General features: G+C 36.4%; 11 protein-coding genes across 11 annotated transcripts; 7 read left to right on the forward strand and 4 right to left on the reverse strand.

The window, feature by feature from the left end:
- Positions 1 to 499: 499 nt before the first annotated feature.
- FDP41_003697 (uncharacterized protein) lies at positions 500 to 964 on the reverse strand (the record flags this gene model as incomplete). The annotated part of the gene is made up of 1 exon (XM_044707029.1): positions 500 to 964. The coding sequence occupies one exon, from the start codon at positions 962 to 964 to the stop codon at positions 500 to 502; it is 465 nt and encodes a 154-aa protein (XP_044561757.1).
- A 495-nt stretch (positions 965 to 1,459) lies between these two features.
- Positions 1,460 to 3,147, forward strand: FDP41_003698 (uncharacterized protein; the record flags this gene model as incomplete). The annotated part of the gene is made up of 2 exons (XM_044707030.1): positions 1,460 to 1,990; positions 2,251 to 3,147. 2 exons carry the CDS (start codon positions 1,460 to 1,462, stop codon positions 3,145 to 3,147), a joined length of 1,428 nt encoding a protein of 475 aa, XP_044561758.1.
- Positions 3,148 to 4,606: 1,459 nt separating this feature from the next.
- Positions 4,607 to 5,077, forward strand: FDP41_003699 (uncharacterized protein; the record flags this gene model as incomplete). The annotated part of the gene is made up of 1 exon (XM_044707031.1): positions 4,607 to 5,077. One exon carries the CDS (start codon positions 4,607 to 4,609, stop codon positions 5,075 to 5,077), a length of 471 nt encoding a protein of 156 aa, XP_044561759.1.
- Positions 5,078 to 5,182: 105 nt separating this feature from the next.
- On the reverse strand, positions 5,183 to 7,036 carry FDP41_003700 (uncharacterized protein; the record flags this gene model as incomplete). The annotated part of the gene is made up of 3 exons (XM_044707034.1): positions 5,183 to 5,511; positions 5,602 to 5,742; positions 5,845 to 7,036. 3 exons carry the CDS (start codon positions 7,034 to 7,036, stop codon positions 5,183 to 5,185), a joined length of 1,662 nt encoding a protein of 553 aa, XP_044561760.1.
- Positions 7,037 to 7,411: 375 nt separating this feature from the next.
- Positions 7,412 to 9,199, forward strand: FDP41_003701 (uncharacterized protein; the record flags this gene model as incomplete). The annotated part of the gene is made up of 3 exons (XM_044707035.1): positions 7,412 to 8,056; positions 8,196 to 8,377; positions 8,548 to 9,199. 3 exons carry the CDS (start codon positions 7,412 to 7,414, stop codon positions 9,197 to 9,199), a joined length of 1,479 nt encoding a protein of 492 aa, XP_044561761.1.
- A 546-nt stretch (positions 9,200 to 9,745) lies between these two features.
- Positions 9,746 to 11,415, forward strand: FDP41_003702 (uncharacterized protein; the record flags this gene model as incomplete). The annotated part of the gene is made up of 4 exons (XM_044707036.1): positions 9,746 to 9,881; positions 10,091 to 10,208; positions 10,319 to 10,400; positions 10,549 to 11,415. The coding sequence occupies 4 exons, from the start codon at positions 9,746 to 9,748 to the stop codon at positions 11,413 to 11,415; spliced, it is 1,203 nt and encodes a 400-aa protein (XP_044561762.1).
- A 297-nt stretch (positions 11,416 to 11,712) lies between these two features.
- On the forward strand, positions 11,713 to 12,204 carry FDP41_003703 (uncharacterized protein; the record flags this gene model as incomplete). Its single annotated transcript, XM_044707037.1, has 1 exon — positions 11,713 to 12,204. The coding sequence occupies one exon, from the start codon at positions 11,713 to 11,715 to the stop codon at positions 12,202 to 12,204; it is 492 nt and encodes a 163-aa protein (XP_044561763.1).
- Positions 12,205 to 12,366: 162 nt separating this feature from the next.
- FDP41_003704 (uncharacterized protein) lies at positions 12,367 to 15,839 on the reverse strand (the record flags this gene model as incomplete). The annotated part of the gene is made up of 5 exons (XM_044707038.1): positions 12,367 to 14,416; positions 14,551 to 14,911; positions 14,964 to 14,988; positions 15,099 to 15,291; positions 15,826 to 15,839. 5 exons carry the CDS (start codon positions 15,837 to 15,839, stop codon positions 12,367 to 12,369), a joined length of 2,643 nt encoding a protein of 880 aa, XP_044561764.1.
- A 267-nt stretch (positions 15,840 to 16,106) lies between these two features.
- Positions 16,107 to 17,503, reverse strand: FDP41_003705 (uncharacterized protein; the record flags this gene model as incomplete). The annotated part of the gene is made up of 2 exons (XM_044707039.1): positions 16,107 to 16,944; positions 17,241 to 17,503. The coding sequence occupies 2 exons, from the start codon at positions 17,501 to 17,503 to the stop codon at positions 16,107 to 16,109; spliced, it is 1,101 nt and encodes a 366-aa protein (XP_044561765.1).
- A 688-nt stretch (positions 17,504 to 18,191) lies between these two features.
- FDP41_003706 (uncharacterized protein) lies at positions 18,192 to 20,519 on the forward strand (the record flags this gene model as incomplete). The annotated part of the gene is made up of 1 exon (XM_044707040.1): positions 18,192 to 20,519. The coding sequence occupies one exon, from the start codon at positions 18,192 to 18,194 to the stop codon at positions 20,517 to 20,519; it is 2,328 nt and encodes a 775-aa protein (XP_044561766.1).
- Positions 20,520 to 20,851: 332 nt separating this feature from the next.
- FDP41_003707 (uncharacterized protein) lies at positions 20,852 to 23,834 on the forward strand (the record flags this gene model as incomplete). The annotated part of the gene is made up of 2 exons (XM_044707041.1): positions 20,852 to 22,413; positions 22,511 to 23,834. The coding sequence occupies 2 exons, from the start codon at positions 20,852 to 20,854 to the stop codon at positions 23,832 to 23,834; spliced, it is 2,886 nt and encodes a 961-aa protein (XP_044561767.1).
- Positions 23,835 to 23,875: the final 41 nt, after the last annotated feature.

Below are 23,875 nucleotides of genomic sequence, written 5' to 3' on the forward strand. Positions count from 1 at the left end.
CCCTTCGGTGCCTCAATACTTGTCATAAAACAACATTGGACTTCATTTTCGTTTAGATACTACTTCTGAATGTCGAATGTTTTTAACAGGATATCAAATATTAACAGATTACATGCTTGTGTTGAGCAACTGTTAACATGGGTTGAGTCCATGATTCAAACAGAAGGCAAAAATAAAGCAGTGTTTTGTCTGTTAATGCATATGGTTTTCGTTGGTTTGTAAGGTTGAGTCGTCAATTATTGTAAAAAGGTCATGAATAGGTATATATAGTGTTGATGGATATGATATGTTAATAATGATATGTATCGATTACCAGCATTGTCTTCAAAGTTCTAAGTCACAACAATTAATAATGTTGAAGGGCGGAGAGCAGTCTTGGATCCAATATAAGGTGAGATGCTTCTTTCTTGTTCTTACATTCATTACACGTTTCTTATCGAATTGTTGATAGCACTGATCATCATAATACAAATATAGTATCTTGCCTTTTTGTCCATGATTAGTATGATCGTGAAGTTTGTTCTTTTGCTTTGTTTTTTCTTTTTGGCTTGGCTTTGTCGGTGGATGATTGTTTTTTAGCTTGTGTGGTCCTTCTTGTTTTGCGAGGTTTGTTCTTTGGCTTGTATTCTTTTTCTTGTTTTGATGGAGTTGGTTGATTCAATGTTGATAATGTATTCTCATCTTTCTCAACTGGTGGATCGTTAGTTTTCTCAACTGATGGATTTTCTCTAAAGGTGATTGCGTCACATAGATGATGTTGTAAAGATTGTAACAAGTGATGCGAATGATCTAATGGCTTCCGTGCCTTTTCTTCGCAATTTCTGTTCTCTTCATTTCGTATATATTCATTAAGTTTGGCGTTTAATTGTTTGAGGGTAGCTGAAATGTAATTCGCTTGTTGTTCAATTCTTTCCAAACGTCTTTCCAGGCTGTGGAGCATGCAAGAGTCAATTCTGATGTTCATCTTGCGGTATTTTTTAAGGGCTCGACTTTTTAACAAAAATATTTCCTATTCATGTCGGTCATCTATGCGAAACTATTAAAATCGACAAGTTTGCAATAGCTCCAAGGAAATGGGCTGTTGTAGTGTGGAATGTGAATCTACTGGTTTAGATTTTGTTTGAGTGTGTCAATGAAATCAACAGGTCATGCAGAGATGAAATTCAGAAATTGAAACGAACTGCAAGTCGTTTGGAGAGTCTCTTCAATGTCTTCGCAGGTCTTGCATCAGTGAATTGTCAATTTCCAAAATTATCAAATACATCCACAGAGAGTCTCGAGAGTAAAAATCACCCTTTTGACTCGCAACGAACATTCTTGTCTCTCATTTGTGTGACTCGATGCCAAACGTCAAACCTCAAAGTGCCAGTTTTTTGCAACAACTATTGACGGTGAGATGTCTTTTCCTATTTGTTTTGGTGGTCACAAATCAAACCATTATGAATTTAATACAAAGAAAATGACAGAAATTAGAGATCAATTCAAACGAACTTCTTATGGAGATTATGTTTTAGAAGTGGTTGGAGGTTGTAGTGATGGATTAGCTGGTAATTATCAATATGCAACCTCTCATACTAATGAAAATTATGTTCACCTTTTTGATTGGTCTCATTTGCTCAAACGGTTGAGAAATTGTTTATTGAAAGGGGATGATTTGATTATTGAAAAAGAGAGTTTTTCTATGAATACATTATTGAAGGTTAGAAATGAACCCCAACTGCGAGACTGGGTATCGGAAAATATAATTTACCCAGTCGACATTATGAAAATGGAACCTGTTTTTGCATTGATAGATTCTAATGTTATTAGTGGAATTGAACAAAGCAAGCAAATAGGATGTTGTGCATTAGCAAAATATTTAACGTTAATGCAACAAATACATCAAATTTTTGACGATGAACGATGTTCAAACTGGAATGAGAAAAAACAATTAATTGAATCTGTACTGACAACACTTAAGGAATGGAAAGATGCAAATTCTAACATCATAGTGACGAATTGTATTCTCATATTGTGATGACTATGACTTCACTTCGTTCTCTTTTTGAAAAATATGGAAACCATACTCAAATTAAGGCTTGTGGAATTTCGACATTAATTGTTGAACATTTTTTTCCTTAATTCGAGGAAAAATACGATACCCTAATTTTCGAGATTATTGTGGGATCTATCGAGCCGTATGGATTGCTTTGAAGACGAAATTGGCAAAAAAATTCTCCAATTAATGTCAATCAACAATCAACCACAAAGTGTTATGGAAATTGTAACGTAAGCTTAGACTATTCTGAATTACATCGAAAACACTATGTAAAGAAACACATTCTTCAAGAAGACGATGAGGACACGTTGTTAGAGAAAGATCAAACTATTTCTGAAGAGATGTATGAATATGTGCTCGATGTCACTCAAGATTTTCTTCCACAGAAAAATGTAATGCTGATACGAGAGTATTTATGTAAACAAGCACCAGTCGCGGATGATGGAACTATTATGAACAATATTTTTCTCAGCTGCCCTGAATGTAATCAAATAATGGTCCCACAACGATCATTCATTAAGCACTTACAATGTCACAATTATTCACCTCTGCAATGCAAAGATACACTGTACAACACAATTATTATTTCACTCAAATCTCGCCAATTTGGCCAACATGTTGAGGGTATTGTTGAGGGTATTGTTGAGGAAATAGCAACCAAATTGGTAACCAATACCTTTAAGCAAATTCGAATTCGAACAGAACCTGAATTACCAAAAGAATCAGTTATTACATTTAATTCAGAAAAAGGATTATTTGTTCCATCTAACGAGAAGCAATCACAAGCAGAAAATATTTCAACATCAAATATCGCCACCATCGACTCTATTTCAGAAGATTCAACTCAAATGTCAGAAACTTCACCTCAAAACAAATATGTATTTTTTGATATTGAAACGACTGGATTATGGAAGAATGATGATCCACCAAAAATTACGGAATATTGTTTTGTGGACGTTTTGACTGGAGCTGTTTTGTATGGCTTAGTTAATCCTGGAAAAGTGATTTCTAACCAAGCACAATCAATTACAGGACTTAACTTGAATAGTTTAAGATCAAAATTGCCTATTGAAGGGCATGTGAATGATATTATCCAATTTAAACAATAACTCTCAAGGAAAAACTTACTTAATAGCTCATAATGGAGACCGTTTGGATTTTAAAGTTTTTGCCAAAGAATTTTTCGGAAAGTTTTCTGAATTTAATCATGACAATATTGTCTTTGTTGATTCTCTCCGATTAATGAAATCAGAATCGACTTTACACAATTGTCTTCCTCTTAAAATGACAAAGAAAGGGAAATCTAAACCAGTTTTTGCTGAGGATGTATTAATTGAACACTTTAATTTAGGAAATGTCAACAATTCACATTGTGCATTTTATGATGCTATTGGATTGCTTAATATTTTGATCAAGTTTTATGGTAATCTCGACGATGCATTGAAAGCTGTCGAGTGCTTCAATACCAACCAACTTAAAAGGAAAAGAGAGAAAATTAATGACAATAATGATGATGAACACAAAGCAAAGAAGAAAGTTGGATGTAGATGTAAAAAAGGAAATTGTTTGAATTGTAATTGTGCCAAGCTTGGAAGAATATGTGATGCAACTTGTGGGTGCAATTCAGAAATTTGCAAACGGAGACAGTGCCAAGTTTGTTCCAACTACACGGAACTAATATTGTGTTCCTGTTGTTCTGATATTGTTTGTGAGCGATGTTCTTACAATGGAGAATGTCAACGATGTTCGATATTCATAGTTTATCATTGCAAATGTTGTCACAGACTAACCAATGCCGTTTCTAAATGCCTTCAATGTCAAAATTCAACATGTTGCAAATGTTACTATGACGGCCTTTGTAAGATCTGCCATCCAAACATGCCAACATTGCTGTGCAATTCATGCCACAAGCCTTGTTTATCACTAACCCCATGCAAGGATTGTGGCTTGAAAGTATGTAATGACTGTTTGAGAGAGAGATGGTGTCGATCATGTGATTGTGATGAGGGGGAATGGTTGTCTTCAACTCAGTCACAATTCCAGTCCTCCATGGACGTGACAAATTTTTAAGAAGTAGCTACCATGGCTCTTGTAATGCCAATTCAACATATTGACGCACCAATAGTGATGTGGTGTTTCCTTTATGTGTCAGAAACAACCAATTGCATTGGCAGGTTTTGATGGATTGAAACCATCATAAAATCATCCTATGATCGTTGTGTTATTAAAATTCCCAGCGAAAAGTTTTCTCGTAGCTTGAGGTGTTCACGAAAAAATACGCTCGAGTTGTCCACCCGTGGAATTTCAAGATATCCAGTTCTTGAAGATGAGAGTTCATCACGACCTATTGGATATCACATAAGGTGGATGAAATCGTTCTTAAATCCATTCCGAATTTACCCTATTGTGCACATGATTGGAAAGGGAGGATCTGTCACTCCCAAACATCTGCTGTCATCGTGTCAAGAACAGTTTATCTCAAAAAAATTTTTTGTTGTTGTGAACTCGCTCTCATCTCAATATCGTTTTCACGTCATCCTCCACACAACAAACGGCAGCACCATCATCATGATCAAATCATCTTCCTTCCTTTTATTATTCACCATTATTATAGGCATCATTATTTGTGACTTGTCCTCCCATCACGTGAATGCCAAATGTCCCAACCTTCCATCCTGTAAAACTCCAAAACCCAATTTCAAACCTTCTTACAACGGCTGTGGACCTCGTCAATCCGAACTCATGAGACGTTTGGGAAGTATTCTCTTCGACTCATTCACTCCATGTTGCAATGAACATGACATGTGTTATGAAACTTGTGGTCAAGTGCGAGAAGATTGTGATCGCAAATTGTACGAGTGTATGAAATCCACCTGTAAGAAATTGTATTCGAGTTCATTTGCCAAGAGATCTTGGTGTCTTGTGAAAGCAGAAGGAATTAAGATGGGATTGGAACCTGATTCGGATGTCGCTTGTACGGCCTTTGCTGTAGCTCAACAAAGAGGTTGTGATTGTCCTGACGATGGAGATGAGGAATAAATTTCAGTTCTTTTTTGTATGAATTGACCAAGAAGGCCTTCTCAAGGTGGCTAGATTATGAATTCAGATGATGACTGAAACATATTATTAATGATGAACTGTCATTTAACAAAAAGTTTTTACAGAAATATCCACAAAGGCTTGTCCTTCTGCAGAATCACTCTCAACATCGAGATAGGAAAACAAGACTTCTTGTTCTTCGTACGTATTAAATAGATAATATTTGAATGGATAGAGTGCTCTGTTCAATCCAACATTGACATAGAATTTTCTCTTGTTGTAATCGAAGGAAATGGTGGGACAAAAGGTACCGAAATAGTCGTCCCAAAAATCCTTCTTCCATACTTGTTGACGTTTTCGTGTCTCAACAACCACTCCATTCTTGACGAAAGTGATTTCTCCAGTTTTCAGGGACCATGCAACACCAAGTGTGTCTGTTTAGTAAATTGTAGAAAAGATGAGAATTATAGAATGTTAAAAAATTCATGACTGCTAAACATGCAAGATGTAAAAGGACCACTCACCTCCAACGTGTCCTTTTCCTGCAAAATTGCGATCGGTATTCTCGGGCATGTTATCATACACACGACCACAATCGCAATGGTAACCGATACTATTTCTATACCAACCAACCATTCCTTCACTGTATTCAAATGGAGCCATTCCTATTTAAAACAAATATCGTTTCATGAAATCACAAAGGTTCCAAAATAAATTTCAAGAAGTTGCATATGTGTTAAAAAATAAAAAGTGACAGCGAAACTTACCACAACCAATCTCACACACTCCATCACTTCCGTACATATTCGAATAGCCAGAATCCAATACTGTATATTCACAATAAAAGTAATAACCTTCATATTTGCTTGTTTTGCTTTGACTAATATTATAATTGGATTTTCTTCTGAGCTCAGAGGGTATGATTTGCAAACAAAGATAGGGATGCAATTGAATGCAAATGCGCTTATTAAAATAGTATTCGTAAGGCATTGTGCTCGCAGGCTTTTCAATTCGAAGCACCGAGGGAATGTTTTCTAGAATGGGTTCATTGTTTGTTATTGTATCGTTTCGTGTTATATTACAAGTTTGCTGTTGTTGTTGCGGTTGAGAATTTGGTGTCACACTACTGTTCTTCGTATAATGCTGATATTCACGTGAGGTAGATTGTTGCCATCCGAACTGAACTTGGCCTGCTCCTTCAACCGTAAAATAATGTACAATTGGAACAAGAAGATGTGAGAATCTTCTCTCTCGTTCTTTGAGTTTTTCAGCAATGGACAGTAGTGCTCCTTTTATCATATTGTCATAATTTAAATCTTGTATTCCATCAGGCAACAAATGAAACATGTATTGCTCAAGTAACCGCGAGGGTAATTGTTCAAACATTTTTCTAATATTCTCTGTATTTGGAGTAAGAGAAATTGTCGAATTCACATCGATTTGCATAGTACTTGATGAATTGCTAGAATTATGATTATTGATTGCATTTGTTTTCATTGAACATGATCTATTCGTTGCATTTTGATCAATGGACGATAGAATAATTCTAAGAGGAAATCCTAGCTGAGCAGTTTTCTTTTGAAATAAATCAATGCTTCCACATCGGTACAAGAAATAATTAAAATTCGGAGTGTGGTCATTACTCGCGGAACACGACATATCCGTGTTGAATCCATGATGATTCAAATAAGTATTCGGAACAAATTGGTTTAAAAACAATGGGATGGGATCCCTGATCATTGGAAAGTAATCTTCCATTTCTTGCTCCTCTTCATCTTCTAAATCCTGCAATGTAATTCCCTCTTGATCAAAAAAATTGTTCTCATGATTGTCATCATCTTCATAATAATTCAATTCCGGAGATAAATCCATTTCATCATTATTTTCCTCATGGTCATCAATATTATTGTTCCGAACGAAATCATTGTCCTCATGATTCAAAGATCTTTCTTGCGACATTTTTTTTTCTGCGATTTGCAAGCTGTGGTTTGTTATATTTTTTTTTTTCCCAAAATAATGATTTTCGGAAATCAAGACTCTGATTCAAAATCGAAGAGATTGTCTTCTTCTTCTCCAAGATTCAACTCTTATGATCCAATTTTTTAATTGTTGAATCATTTGACTGTTGAATCTGTCAATTAGTCAATTAAGGGAATTACAAAAAATGTCACCAACAGACACATCCAATGATGACCAGATCGCATCGTCGGAACATTTCTCTCGGATCCTGACACCTTTTCCTTCCCGACAACAATTCATCACCAACAACAACAACAACAACCACTCGAAGAACAAAATCGAAAACTCCAAATTTTACTCTCTCATTCATTACAAATGTTACAACAATACAATCATCAATTGTTTCAAGATATTGCTCAAGTAAAACATCATCTCATTCATGATTTAAAATTATTATCTATCGATCGTGATGATGATGATTTCAATGTGAATGATGAATCCTTCCGAACGACCTTTCATCACGAACGAACACTCTTCTCCAACAATCAATTTTGGAATTCCACTCTTTCGACACGATTGAATCGAGAATTCTCACAAATTTCTCGTTTGGGTTCGGGTGGATTTGGAACAGTGGTAAAGGCACGACATGAACTCGATTCCAAATTCTATGCCATTAAAATTATTAAACTTTCATTGTCGTCACCACTAACTTCATCATTCACTTCAACATTCACCTCACCATTAATTACTTCACAACAAGATCAACAAGAAACAGATCCTGTCATGAAAGAAGTGGAATTTCTCTCCACTCTCCATCATGAACATATTGTTCGATATTACAATGTGTGGAAAGAACATGTGCCTGATGAAAGATTGTACATTCAGATGGAATATTGTGAGTCCACATTGAGACAACTCATTAACATGAAATTAAATCGAGCATTGGCGTGGACATATTTGGAACAAGTGTTGAAAGCGTTGGTGTTTTTGAGTGAACAAAATATAACTCATTCCGATTTGGTAAGTGTGTGACAGAAATGCATTCGTTCATGTACAGCAACTTTGTGGAATTTTTAATATTTAATTTAACATTCATTTGCATGGAATATTGAACTCATTCAAAATATTGCATGATCTATTGATATATTCACACAAATAGAAACCTGAAAATATTCTCATCAAAAACGACATGATCAAACTCGGAGATTTTGGACTCTCGTACAATCACAAACATGAAACGGCAAAACACGATCGAGGCTCTTCATTATACATGAATCAGGAACCGAGAGAAAATAATCCAAAATTCGATATTTTCTCTCTTGGAATGATTTTCTTTGAAATGTATGTGAAATGATATTGTGTGAAATTTCACAATGGTGTTGTGTGCGCGTGTGCATTTACTATTTATTTACTTTCATTTTATATTCGTTTACTTTCATTTTCTTTTAATATTGGAATGTTGGAATTATTGAACCTTAAAATCTTTCTAATCATGATGAAATTCCTTCCAGGTTAACTGCAAAAAGCAAACGATCCAACAACGACAAACGAAAAGATCTCAAACTCTTAAAAGACAATCCCTCCACCTTTCTCTCTTCCCTTTGTGAAAATTCTCCCTATGATTTATATCCAATGGAAAAATCCCTCATTCTCAAAATGCTTGAACCCAATTTTACACAAAGACCTTCTGCCAAAGATCTTCTCGACGAAATTCATCGAATTCCCTTTCAATGCCCAACATGCAGCAATCATTCCATCATGATGGGCCTAGCTCCTTGGATTTCTCATCTCAATGGTCAACTTCATAACAAAGAACAATACATTTCACAAAATTTACAAACTATGGAACCTGTTGCGAGATTGAATTGGTTTGTTTCTAAAAAACTTGGAGGATATGTTTCATTTTCAAAAGGAGTCATGCAAGAAGGTCCACCACATCGTTCCATGTTTTCACAATATTTGGAAATTTACATTCCTGGATGTGAAAAAAGTCCAATTTTCGTGGAAGGTCCTAAACGATTGAAAAAACAAGAGAGTAAGAATGCTGCCTGTGAGAAGGCATTCAAAATGATTTGCAATTATCCAAAAGTGTTGGAGAATAATGATGAATCGTTGTTGGTGAATGAACAACTTGAAGAAGATGAAGGACAAACAAGAAAATGAATTTGTTTTCATCGAGTCACAACAACATTTCAAATGTTGTCTGTTATGGATCCACATTCACAACAACAAGAATTCCATACAAAAAGCACAAGTGAAATCCTGTTCATTCATATTGAATGCACAACATTGGAATTTTGGCAACAGTTCACAATGGAACTCTCTATAATGCCAAGTCTCAAATGTTTCCGAATTGAAAGTTCACCTTCGTCTTTTGGTTCTTAGCCATAACTGATGATGCAAATGGATTCAAAGTTTCTTGTGAGAAAACTCGCGTGTGGTTTTGCTTACAATATCGCCTTTGGCATCCTTTCTGCACGTTTAGAAATGATTCTTGCCAGTTACGGTTACTATTGACATTCGTGTGAATTATTAGCTAATTCAGATAGGAAATTTTCAAAATGGTAAATGAAAGATGATTCATACAATCGAAAAGTAAGACAACTAAAATGAAAGAGTCAAAAGGGCGTTCCCACTTTTCTTAAAATTGACTGGTGACAGTTATGCATTTTTCACACAAAAAAACTCACAAAATCACCTCGCACAAGAATGACCACTACTCCAATGTCTTTCAACGGAATCTACGTCCGTGATAGTCAAAAGACCTATAACAGCTATAATACTACACCAGATACACTTGGACCATTTTTCTACATGCAATACAACGGTGTTGTAGAAATCGAAGGTAAAAATCATAATGTTTTTTAAATATTCGAATTGATGATGAAATAATGTTCGTTCCTATGATTTGTTACATCATGATGGTATTGATAATTTCATACATTTCCAATTATGGCTTGTCCTTTCTTTCCAAATATATTTTTTGATATCCTGCTTGATCGTCCTATCTTCACATATGAACCATCAACCCTTTCATATATGAAACATAATTAGGCCAAGCTGGAGTTTTAAGTTTTTACACTCCAAACGCTGGTCAATTGACTAGAACTCCATTCATTTATTTTGTACAAAATCCAGATGTATTCCAAAGAATCCAATTATGTCCTGTCTAGTAAGTTGAATGATTGCAATCTGTCACACCTCGGTGTACCATCCATTCATTCATGAATGGTTCATTCTTCTTCTACATTCGGGTTTGTGAATTGTTGTACAACAATGTAGTACTGTGAATACTTATCCCACCTATGTGCAAGTGATTGATTTCTGGGGAAATGGTGAACTCGGAAGAACTCCATCGCATTATGTAAGTGATCTCTTGTGTTTCTTTCAACATTGTTTAAACTATGTATACCCATCTTTGTCACATTTAACACATATAATTGCATTTATTTTTTATACAACTATTCCATTGTTTGAATTGGATCACTTTTCATATATTTGTCAATGCTTAGGTCTGGTTTTACTCCTTTGCTGGTCATTATGGCACCACTGCCACCACAAATGTCACCACAAATGTCACCACAAATGTCACACCAACAAGTACTTCTACAGCATTGATGAGAAGTAGTTCTCTTCCTCAAGAACTTAATGCAACATCTCTTCCTGAAAATGTGAATGTCAAAGACATGATTCGAATTCGTTTCAATGACAAGACTGGTGAATGTGAGTGTGAAAGTGAAGATCACAAAGAATTATTTGAAACCAAGATCAAACCCATGTTGGTCGTTCCAAAGGATCAAGTTCCTCAATATCTACCAAATAGAATGAGTGATGAGGAAATGAAACAACACAAAAAGAAATGGGAACATGAACAAGAGAATAAGAAGAAGGAAGAAGAAAAGAAACATGACAAAAAGGAACAACATCATGAGGACAACGAGCATGATAAGAACCAACCTGAAATAAGTAGAGATGGTGTTGCATCGGCATCCACCTCCACTCAAGATCTAGCTGTCACTTCCACTGATCAAACTGTGACTGCACTGTCAGCTGTCACTTTCACCACCTCTTCCACAACTAGCCCCTCTCCCGGTTCCTATGTCTTGCCAGATTATTATCAAGAAAATTCTGGAAAGAGATGGCAACTCTATGATGTTTGGTATACTGGATTCAAACTTCAAAACACTGCCACAGGTGATAATCGAACTGCCACTGCTGCTTGGGAATGGGACTCCATAAAAGGAAAATATGTCATTTATTTCAAGTTCTTTGATCCTACTGGAAATACCTTGCAATCCATGTTGAGAGGATTGAGTGATAATATGTTTAATGTGCAATTGGATAATGGTGATTACTTTGCTGGTGGTTACAATCCTTAAATGTCGAGATATTGATGATGAATGATGAATTTGTATCATTTGAATTTAAGATTAGTAATAGTAGTAGAAGCATTTTAAGCACTAGTAAAGGAATTGCAATTCTATGTTGAGTTGTAACACACAGATTCATGAATTGCAACTTTGTTGTCGTTTCTCTAGCAAAAATTAAATACTTGATGAAAAACCCGCCAAAATTTACGGCAGAATTTAAAAAAAAAATTCTTTTGAAAATACAAATTAAATCATCCAATGATGAATAAGCAACGAATGATGTCTCTCTCCCAAGAGACATATCAAATGGATCGGAAGAAGGCAGTGGAGGGAGCAAACAACTCCAATGTTGGAGCATGTTTGATTGAGGAAGATATGAATCCGGTGGGTCCGAAACTGGGAACGTCGGATCTCAATTCAAGCAAATTTGGAAATGGTTTTCGTCGAAGACAACAAGAAGTAATACAACAAGATAAGGAACGAAAAGAAAACGAAGCCGTGTTGCAGCAGAGAAAGGAAAACCGAAGAGAGTATAGAAAGGCTTTTCTCGAGCAAACAAAATTTCAAACCAAAGTCAACATCATCACTGGAGATAATTTACCTGACGACACTCCGAAATATTCGAAAAAAGTTTTCGACCATCATAACCGAGACGAAATAACAAAACCTTACGTTGAAAAGAGAAATCCCATTAAGGAAAATATAATAGCCAACGATGGTCTCCGAAAACCGAAAGAATATAGCGTGAAACAATACTTTCAAGATTATTCCTCCTATGAAACGAATAAGCGTATGTGACATGCTGAGTCATTGTCAAATCGCATCATCATGGCATCAAAACAATCATTCCAGCCAACGTTTCCAAGCAACAATAATCAAAGTACCAATCCTTAAATTAATTTATTCACTTTGATAATTTATTAAGCAGTGGTAGTAATACATGGTGGCACAGTATGCTCATTAATTGATATTAATAGATGGCACATTGTCATTGTCACTTCTCTTTGAGAAGGCGGTAGTAACACGTTGACGAGCTTGAAGTGACAATTGAGGTGGTGAACCCAATTTACCCACAATACTCCTGAGTTGTTCATAGCTCTCCACTAATTGTGTAGCATTTTCATTGCTCAACTCAAAGTAAGCAAGAGTTCCTGTTGTATTCTTCTTTTTAACTTCCTGTAATAATGGATAAATTGTGGAATCATTATCATAAAATAGAACATGAATATTGTAGAGAGACCACAACAATCGATCATTATTCTCCTCACTCAAAGTATTATCAGTGCTATCTCGTAAATTCATGTCGTCTCCATTCACATCACAAACTTCATCCAAAAAGGCTCTCAAATTTGATTTTTGCTCTCTCACAAAATCATTGGCTGGAATCATGAAAGCTTCCTTCTTTTCGCTGAATTCTGTTTCATTGGCTGTTTGCTGTAAAATCTTGGAAACAAGCATAAGAGTACGTTGAGCATTCTTTTGAGGTGTCGTGCTCACAAGTTGGAACAAATGAGGAGCCGTAATGCATGGAGTGATGAAACGTAAAAAGAGTAATGATGAGGCAGCAATGGTACCCATGCTTGTACTGTCCATTTGAGTAGAGATATTGTCAAAGTCATGTGTCACTGATGCTACATTTTCATACTTTTTGAATACTTGCTCACGGAGATGCGATGTAATTTGTCGAATATCTTTGGGCATATCGCTCACAGATTGTCTAATGGCTTGCATGTACTGTTTAGAATATTCAATAATTTCGTTCATATTCTCCTTGGCCTTCACTTGAGGATCGAATGAAATGGAACCTTCACTCTCCTTTCGAATCATATCCGGTGAGCATTCCAAATACTTGTTCTCTTCACAAATCTTTTGTGTGAGTTCTTGAAGAGTTTTCTTGAGATAGTCCTGACCGAATATTTTCAAATACATGCCAACTAGTTTTGTGCTGATGGAATTGGATCTGAGAAGTTGAGAAATTCTGAGAGTTTTTTCAACCTCCAAACGGATGATATATTTCATGACTGAGACATTGAATTCTTCGGTCCTATTATTCTGATCAGTCTCTCCATAGGTTGTCAAATAGATGAGTGACTTGTAAATCTTGTCATCAACATTCAACTTATTATTGTCAAACAATCCAATGAATGACGATGGTTTGAGAGAAAGTAAGAATTGTTTCAATGGTGTATAGAAACCAAGATTTGTAATCTTCTTCAAATATCCCATACTTCCACTTTCAGAGCTTGTAAAAGTACATTGCAAGTGAATTCGACCTGCAAAAGAATCTTTTGAATTTTTCAAGTCAAGCCAAAAATCATGTTTCTCTTCATCGGCCAACTCTTGACAATTGAAATCGGCACTACCAATAAGCTCAGCCTTACTGAGTCTATTTTCATCATAGACCGATACATGAAGTACTCTAGAAATATTTTTCACAATAAATGTGAATCGAGCATTCCACTTGGGATTTAACTCTTTCCAAATGACTTCAGTTCTCACTTCTTGATTTTCAAATTTGAGAACTGCAAATCCGTCTGAAGTGTCACCCAAATCTTTTGCTTCCAAATTAGAGGCTTCAATAACTTCCACAACGAGTGTTGAGATTTTGTTTGGTTCCACCGTGTAGATGGTCTTCTCATTGTGCTCCGATTCGAGAGATCCTCCATTTCCAGAGAAGGCGCCATGAGATCCAACTGAGAGACCTCCATTTCCAGAGGAAGTGTTCGAAGAGTCACTAGCAACCATGACTGAAGCAGATCTTCTTCGAATGAGATTGAAATCTTCAGCTCGGAGTGAATCATTACGTTTGTGACCACCGTGTCTCTTTTTATGTTTGTCATCGGAGGATGTTGAATGGTCAGAGCCGCCACTGCCACTTGCAGAACCAGAATTGTTGGAAGATTGGCTTGCAGAAGATGTACTGCTCGTTTCCGATGATGAGCTTGCATTGTCCTTCTTCTTATGTTTCTTTTTACTTTTAAGGTAACTTTCAACGTCAATGCCAGTAGATCTGCAACAGTGACATTTGACAGATCACCACAAGAAATTTGATGAAAATATAATCCATATGGTTCATGCAAAAATTCATATATAACATATGAATGAATATTCATGATCATTTTTCACATTTTTCACAAAACTTACTGTTCAATCCACGAAACCATTGGTTCCAATTCCTTCTCATTTAACAATCTAAATTCCATCGCAAAAAACAAAAAATGTTTAAATGCAAACAAAAAGTTGGTCTCCATCTTTCTCTCTTTCACTTCATTAAAATGTTGATGAAAAACATGTGCATATACTCGGAAAATCTTTTTTGACATGTCTTTCACAATTTTACGAAAATCTTTTGGAAAATCTCCACTTGTTGAAAAGATGGTCGTGTCATTCAATAAATTTTCAATCTTGTCAATCGAGAGTGCAATATATTCTGGAGCTGAAACTTCTGTTGCTTTTTTATACTTTTTTGGAACTTGGGTCTCGCCACAGATACATGTAGCCAGGACTTGACATCATTTTGGGACATGATTCATCGGTGCAGCATTCTTGCATTTGACCAAATATGGCATTAATTTTGTTGTACTGTTCGTGATCATCATGAAGAGAAAATGTAATATTCATTGTGTGAAATTGAATGTGTGGATGACGTCAGTCAGTGGTTTTGAAACATATCACTAGAAAATTTTACCTACAAAATCAATCATGTGAAACGAAATCCATTCATTCACATTCTCTCCAGGTGGTAATTTCACACTCTCTTGAACCACCAAATCCGTATAAGAATCCTGATTGAGTGTCGATTCAAGTTTTTTCGAAAGTTCTAAATGATGTGAAGATTGAACATTTTTAACAGGTTTGAATGTTTTGTTTCGATCGAAGGCGCTACTATTGTGATGAAATTATTATTATTCGATTATTCAATATCAAATGCGTGGTCATTTGACAGGAGTATCCGATTTTGATGATTTGTGATGATGATTAAACAATCATCCGAGTGTAATCGAGAGAAAGTCATAAACGGAGCAAATGTCATCCATGATGAGGATGATGATGATGGTGGTTCAAAATTTTAATAATCATGAGAGAGATCATGATCGGATGAAGAATGATTCATTTGACCACGTGTGCGTGGATCGGACAAAACCATTTGACAAGTGAATGTTGATGATGACGGGTGGATCAATTAGAGGAGAGTCCATAATATCCACAACGACAATTGTATCCATCATGATGATTGTCGAGATGATGAGATTTCCAAGTCCATCACAACAACCATTTCCAAATTTTGATGAGTGGTTCGAGAAGAAGGTTTCCAATTTGAGTACACAAAGAAGAATACAAATCGATCAATGAAGTTAGGGAGATGAAGTCAAAATATGAATGTCAACGACACAACAAGTATTCCTTTTTGATACCTACAAGATGCTTGGCATTTTTTTTGCTGTTTGTGATTTTTGGCATGTCAAATTTCATCGCTCAGTGATTGCTTATAGACAAATTGAGTTTGTTGGAGCGACCTGGATTCATGTTTTCACAACATGCTGACCTTGAGTTGACAATCAATGTGTATGGACAAAATAATTAAATAGAGTGTTTATTGTTAACATATGTCAACACATGTTATGTGACAAGAGTTGTTGAAAATCGAAGTGTTCATTGGAGGTAAAATGGTTATCAAAATCGCTAGGTTATTAGGTTTCTTATTTAGGTACAGCCATTACATATTTAAAGCTGACTTTTCGAAGTGGTGTTTTTCCGTCCTCTTCATCATCCTCAAATTTCAAATAATAATTCTTAGAATTCTTTGTTGGTACAGTGTCAACAATGGCAGGATAAAAAGTTGTAGTGTCAGGAAACACAGCAAACACCTTATCTCCCTTTTTGAAGGGCTTGTGTTGTGAAAAATCTGTTGGTAACTGTACAATGTGATTCTTATTAAGCTTGTAGGTTTTACGGTCTGAGCTAGAAGACTCATCGTCACTGTTATCCTCGTCAATAACATCATATCGATTCTTATCGGGATAATATTTGAGAATTGAAGCCAAAATCCAAAACCCAGAATCTCCGCTCTCCTCACTTGCTCCACTAATTCTAGCGGCTACTTTGGACTTGACAGGAATTCCTTCATCGAGCTGTAAGTATTTATCTGTCGTAATGGGTTGAGCCTCAGTCTTTGTATGTTCAGCTGCAGGTTCTTTTGTTGATTTTGCACCTTTGGTTTGTCTCTTCTTTGTGGTTCTTGTTGTTTTGCCGGCTGGTTGTTTTTCGGAATCGGAAACGTTTGCTGCTGTGGCTGAAGCCATTTCCTCATCCTCCTCGTCGATCTGCATGGTGTCAGTAGAGGTGGTGGCAGGTGGAGTTGTTGTTTGTTGTGGTTGTGATGGTTGAGCACTGGATGAAGCCTCCACAGGCAATACATCGGCTTGTTGTGTTGTATCGGCTGTTGTTACTTGTTGTGTTAACATTCCACTTTCTTTCTGCTTTTCCTCTGCCTTCTCCACTAACAATGAAAGCTGGGCTAAAATTACAATGATTAAACTGTTGATGTAGGTATTGATTTTGATATGGACAACAAATGTGTTGTAACAGCACACAAGAAGCAAACGTTGTTGTTGTTGTGGTTGATGATGGCACAATAATTGGAGGTATGAAACATTTACATGTTGAAAAGTTTCACGAGAAAACATGTCCGATGATGAGTCGCGATATGATCAAAATGTATCAATCAAAATATTCACCATTTCAAAATATATATCACGAGAAATTGATGATGAATAATTATTGAGAAACAAATTTACCCGCTGCTACTGGAGCATGAATTCATCAATACTTACTCTTGTTCCTTCTTTGTATTTTCAAAGAATTCGGCATATATTTGTCGTAATTCTTCATTCACCTCCAACTTTTCTTCTCCCGAACGTATTTTAGCATGTTTCTCATTGATCTTTTGCTGTAATTCAGTGAGCCTTTTTCTAGTTCCTCTGAACGTCGTCATATCGTTGCATATCTTCTTAGTCAAACGAACCGATTTATATGGAAAAGAGGACTCAACCACATTGGATTGAGAGCCGTTAGTTTTTGATGAAGCTACCTTCATTTAAATATTAAATTGATGATGATGATGATGATGGTGATGATGATGGATATGAGGCTTGTTGTTGATAATGTTGCTGTGGCCAAAAAGATGCGAAAGATGATTAGACTTAGTACTCCGAGAATGGAGGATATCGATTGTGGATTTTTGAATTTTTTTTGAAAAATAAAAATTGCGATGTTCTTTGATGGGCCGATAGGATGAGTGTCTCTTCTTCTTGTCTTGATCGGACTCTCTCTCTGAGCAAGGACCAGCATGTACGTATTGAAGAGAATCATGAATATCAACACGTATTGAAGAGAATCATGAATATCAACATGAACCTGCTCAATTCAATTTTACCTTTCGCCAACAATGATGGCCATTCAACATTCCAACCGACTGATTCATTTCAGGACTTGAATTTTCAATTTCTCTAGGTAATTCTCGTAATGTTCAACCAAAGGAAATCAGTTGAAAAGCGGTTTTGAGAGATGAGAATTACCACTGAAAACCACCGAATGGAACTCGGAAAGAAGTTGGATTGCCAATTTATTAATAATCAATTCCCATCTCTCTCTGAGAACACAGAATTCACTGCTCTCCAGATAATATTCCATAAATAGTCGCCACAACTGTTGTTCAATTTTCAAACAGAACCACAAAAAAACACTTGCATTTCAACAACACACACGTTTCATACAAAATCATCATGACTGATCAGACCAACAACACCAACACCTATCCACAAGAATTTTATTGTCCCATCACACAAGAGATCATGTACGATCCGGTCATTGGAAAAGATGGACATACCTATGAGAGAGAGGCCATTAAGAAATGGTTGGAAGAACACAATGTCTCTCCCATGACCCGTGAACCTATGCGTGCCGATCAATTGGTATCTAATATTGCTCTTCGTAATACGATTGAACAAATCGTGAATGCTTCTGAGAACTTGAATGGTTCCTCAAGCAACCAAGGTCCTCGATCGACTCAAATGGTTTCCTCTCCATCTTTAAACACGAGATCTTCTCCAATGCATATGAATACAGATATTGAATTGTCTGTGAAATCACATCTTAGAAATGAAGGAAGAAGAGTTCATGTTCGTGTGCAACCTCCAGTGCAAGGTGCTGAACGTCAACCCTGTAATTTGGTGTGTGTGATTGACATTTCTGGATCTATGGCTTCAGATGCTGAGGAGACTTCCAAGGATCCCTCAACTGAAAATGCTGGATTCTCTCGTTTAGATTTGGTAAAACATTCTGTAAGAACATTTATCGAAGTCATGAATGATAAGGATTGTTTAGCATTGATTCCTTTCAGTGATAAGGCGAGAATTGATCTCTCACTCACTAAAATGACAGCCTACGGAAAGAAGAAAGCCATTGACAAGTTGGAAAAGATGCAACCTGAAGGTTCTACCAATGTGTGGGATGGTGTGAGATGTGCCTTGGAAATGTGTAAGGATTCTCCTCTCTGTACTCAAACCAATACTTGTGTCATTTTGTTCACCGATGGAGAGAGTAATATTAATCCACCTCGTGGAATTATTCCATCTTTGGAAAAGCATATTAGGGAAAATCCATTGAATTCTACCATTCACTCGTTTGGATTTGGTTACAGTTTAGATTCCAAGTTGTTGACAGATATTGCATTGCATGGCTCTGGTTTTTATTCATACATTCCTGACTGCACCATGGTGGGCACTGTTTTTGTAAACTTATTGAGCAATGTTCTCTCGACTGTCATTCGAAGAGCCGATTTGGTGTTGACTCCTCTCAATGGTGCCAAAATTAAGCATGTTTATGGTAGCTCACTCAATGCTCATGGCAATGCAAAGAATGACTCGGAATCAATTGTCATTTCAATGGGTGGTATTCAATTTGAGCAAACTCGTGACTACATTTTGGATGTCGTTCCACAAGATCTCAATGCTCCATGTCTCAAGGCAGAACTCAAATTTAACTCTCAAACCATTGAAAAAATAGATTCTCCAACAGAAGTCATGTCTCTACAAGAGTTGAATGAACTCAATGTACAATATTCAAGATTATTATTTATTGACAGTGTCGAGAAGGGTATTGTATTAGCCAATAAGGGATCGGTCGATGGTGCCACAAAGGTCATGAAAGACTTTTTGAAACAAATTCAAGATTTACCATCACATTCAGACGAACGTGTCAAGTCCCTCATACGTGACATTGAAAGTGATAATCAAAATGAAGGACAAGTGACACAAGCTTTCTCGAGATCTGATTGGTTCCAAAAATGGGGTCGACACTATTTGCCAAGTCTTTTAAGAGCAAACTGGATGCAAACTTGTCACAACTTTAAAGATCCTAGTGTTCAGGTTTATGGTGGAGCTCTCTTCAAGTCCCTCCAAAATGTGGCTGATGACATTTTCTGTAAACTTCCTCCACCAAAAGCATCCAATAAGAGCAGATACGATCCTTATTCTGGTACCTATACCTCTTCAAGCTACACCCCAGTCAACATGAGTGCGTATTATAACGCTGGTGGAAGTTGTTTTGATGGAGATTCTCAAGTCCTTCTTGCCGATAACTCTTTGAAGAAGGCGAGAGACATCAAAAAAGGAGACAAGCTCAAGAACATGAATGATAACGATCCTGTCACAGTGTTGTGTGTTTTGAAATCAAAAACACCTTCAGCTCAAGTCCAATTGTGTGATTTGAATGGAATGAAAATTACTCCATACCATCCTGTACGTGTGAACGGTGAATGGAGGTTCCCAATCGATATTACCACTCCTGAAAATGTCACTTGTGACTATGTGTATAATTTAGTGGTTGATCAAGGTCATGTGGTCAACATTAATGGCGTGGAATGTATTACTCTGGGACATGGTTTCTCTGACAACTCTGTGATTAGTCATCCTTACTTTGGTACCCAAAAGATTATTGAAGATTTGAGAAATATGAAAGGTTTTAATGATGGTATTGTGGAAATGACCAAGTACAATATTGTGAGAGATCCTAATACTGGAAAGATTTCATCATTGTCTTTGGTGGAATAGTGAATCTATTGGATTCGGTATTTGATTACTCTCATCAATGATATAGTGACTTATTAAACGTGACATTTTAAAACATGAGCAATGTTTGAATTTTTGAAAGTGAAGTGTGCACAAAGATTATTATGTTGTTGGGTCGTATGACTCCTTTTGCATCCTTTGTGATCTACCTCAAATAATTTACAATTCAGAATCAAAATCAAGGTTACACCTCCAAGATTTACCACAACAATCCTGAACGCTGAATTCCATACCATACCTTTTATGTCAAATCTGCGCTCTTTCCATTCTTTATTGATGAGAAGATTAGACGTGGCTATTTCTCAATCGAAAAAATGCCACTTCCACCACGACGACCACTCACACCCAAGAGGTATTCTCCAGCAACTACCACCATTGGAGGAAAGGTTATGAGATCATGGGAGCAGGTGTTGATTCAACCGTTTGGCAAGCAATACGTGATGATCAAAGAAGAAGAAACGATCAAGAATACCATACGAAATGATGATACTGAGGAACACGATCGTTGTGGTACCTCTGGTTCAGGTAAAACATTCTTTTCAATCTATGAGATTTCAGATCTGAATGATATTCGTTGTTATCCCTTGTTTGAGCTCGATCAAAAAGATCTTCATTTCTCTTCGTCAAGTTCCAACACGGAAAGAGGAATAGCCAATGCTTTAGAGAATGTTAGAATCGATTGGGAGACTTCTCTTCTTGGAAACAACTCTTCTTCGAACAAGAATGAATGTCGAGCTTTTGCTGAGATGTCAAAAGCTGTCTCAAAGAATCGTCATGTGTTCGAGAAGTGCACCTTGAAAGATTTTCCAACACTTATTGAAAAAGATGTCCCAGAAAAAACATGCGACGACTATGGATTTGTGTGTTTTGTGGGAGGAAGAGCCTTATTTATTGAATCACACACAGGTTATTCAGTTCCCAAAATAGAAATTGTGAATGCTTCCAGTAGTCAAGGAAAAGAAATGATGTTGGAACCTTTGAGAGGTTTTCAAATTCCTTACACAGAAAATCCCAATGATGACACTGTTCCTAAAAGATTTGAAAAAAGTTATCATCTTATCGTACCATGTGAAAATATCAAAGAAACCAAACATGCTCTGAATGCAATACTTTTTGGAGGGATGGTGTATCGTTACGATTTGAGTAGAAGAGAATTTGACATTTCGAGCCCCATTGCATTTAGAGATGAAACATGGACGAGAGGTTTCTCCTTCAAGACAGATGTTAAAGCTCGATTTTTTCCATATTTAGAAAACGGCACAAGATTGAGAAGTTTTGTGTTGCAGAACGGAAAATTGTTTGAATTCATATGGATACATCACGAAGAGAATATCTTATCGATTGCAGTCATTCAACATTTGGAATGGTTGACAACTGACATTTCCAATATCCTTCGATGCGATTCCATTGGTTTACTCATTCAAACCAAAGACAAATGCCTTCTCTACCAACCAGAACCCTTTTCTCAAAATTCTCTCTTTTCCAAATCACAAGGAAAGATCTACACACTCAAAACCATCGACTCGCATACTCCTTTGTTTTGGAGTGAAACGTCAAAATGCATTTCCACATTTGTTCATGATGACCAAACACAACAGGCAACTCATTCTTCATTGTTTGTACCTCTTCTTTCATGGAATGAGATTGAAAAGCTTCCCTATCAATTGGTAAAGGATATTTTTGACGAACAAGCATTTAAGAGTGATTTAGAGTTTTCCACTTTTGAACAAGAAATGAAACCAAAAATGGTGAACTTGGAACTTTTAGAAAAAGTCACAGATTTGGAAGAAAAATTTGGAAAACATTTTCGAATTGCTTGTGGTTATCAATGTCCTTTGGACAAGTATAATGAAATGGAGATTATTGCAGGAATTGGGTAAGTGTGAGTGTTTTATTATTCGTCATTGTTCAATATATTCATTATTATATTATAATATATTATTATCTTTAAAATATATTCATCTCTCTCAAAGATGTTTAAGAATGAAAGATCAATTGGGAGAAGCATTGAGTCCCAATTACATTGAACTTCAACCAGAAGAATTTAGTCAATACTTGGGTGCACCCATCATGTACAATGAATGGCTAAACAACGATCGAATCAATCGAATGTGTTATCGTTACTTTATCACCGACATGAAACATTGTATAAAGTCCTCTGGAATTATTAAGATTGCAAATGCTGAGAGGGGCAGTTTTGGAACCTCGTCCATTGATTTGTTAGAAATTTATGAAAATCCAAAAATATTTATTGGAATTCTCATTCCAAAAATCAATGCAATGGACAACAAGGATGACGCAACAGCAATCGAGTCGCAAGAGAACTCTCAAAAATTGGCACTTTGTGAAAAACAAAGACAAGAATTTGAAACTCTCTGCTCTCAACAACTCTTTCAAGTTGAAAGCAAGTCATTGAAAGTGTGTGATCCATTGATTGATCCTTCAGGAGCACTGATTGAGAATGTGAAACCAGGAGTATGGAAATGGATTCAATATTCACCTTCAACAGACAACGAGAGAGAACAAGAGATGAATCCACAAAAGGAAATGAACAAAGAAGATGAAGAATCTCATTCAGAGAATGAAATGTCCTTGACAGAGCCCTTCGAACATATGAATTATGACTATTCACTTGTCCATCAATTAGCTGTGATTCATCAAGATTTTGTGGACTCACTTCTGACCTCAAATCCTGAACAATTTTGGAAAGTTCCAAAATCCATCTTTCAAGAGGAAGAACATGAACAGGATGAGAATTCTCTTATTGAAGAAACCGACTCTCTCAAACCAAGTGATTTTAAACCACAAGAACACGAAGGAGGTTGGTACCTCATGACATGTGGCATCGATGTGGACACCGGAATGGCTGGAATTTACGACGCGCACTATTTCAATAAGGAATCCGTGTTGAAGGATTTTAATCTCGTGAACTCTCGAAAATTGTCCACTTTGGAACAACATTTCTCCTTTAAAACGGAGAATGATTGGCAAAGTTATGTCATTGAATGTGCCGAGAAGAGATCACACGGCAATTACATTCCAGTACCTTTTGGAATAATTTCTTCTTCTGGATATGGTGATGGATGTTATGCGTGTTTGTTTAAGAGAGATTCAGTATCACAACAAGTAGTTGCAGTTCGAGTGATTTTCATTGCTCATGAATTTGAATCACAAGGAAATGACAATCAAGACAATGATGGAATGAATGAAATGGAACCTGAATCTGCTGCTGAATTCAGCACTTCAGAGCATTCCGAAATGCAAGAGAGTGAAGACGAGGAGGAGGAGGTTGAGTGAGCAATTCTTTAACGAGAGGAAACTTGATGGAAAGTCAGTGG

The sequence above is a fragment of the Naegleria fowleri genome (assembly GCF_008403515.1).
Source record: "Naegleria fowleri strain ATCC 30894 chromosome Unknown tig35, whole genome shotgun sequence".
In the NCBI taxonomy this organism is placed as follows: domain Eukaryota; phylum Heterolobosea; class Eutetramitea; order Acrasida; family Naegleriidae; genus Naegleria; species Naegleria fowleri.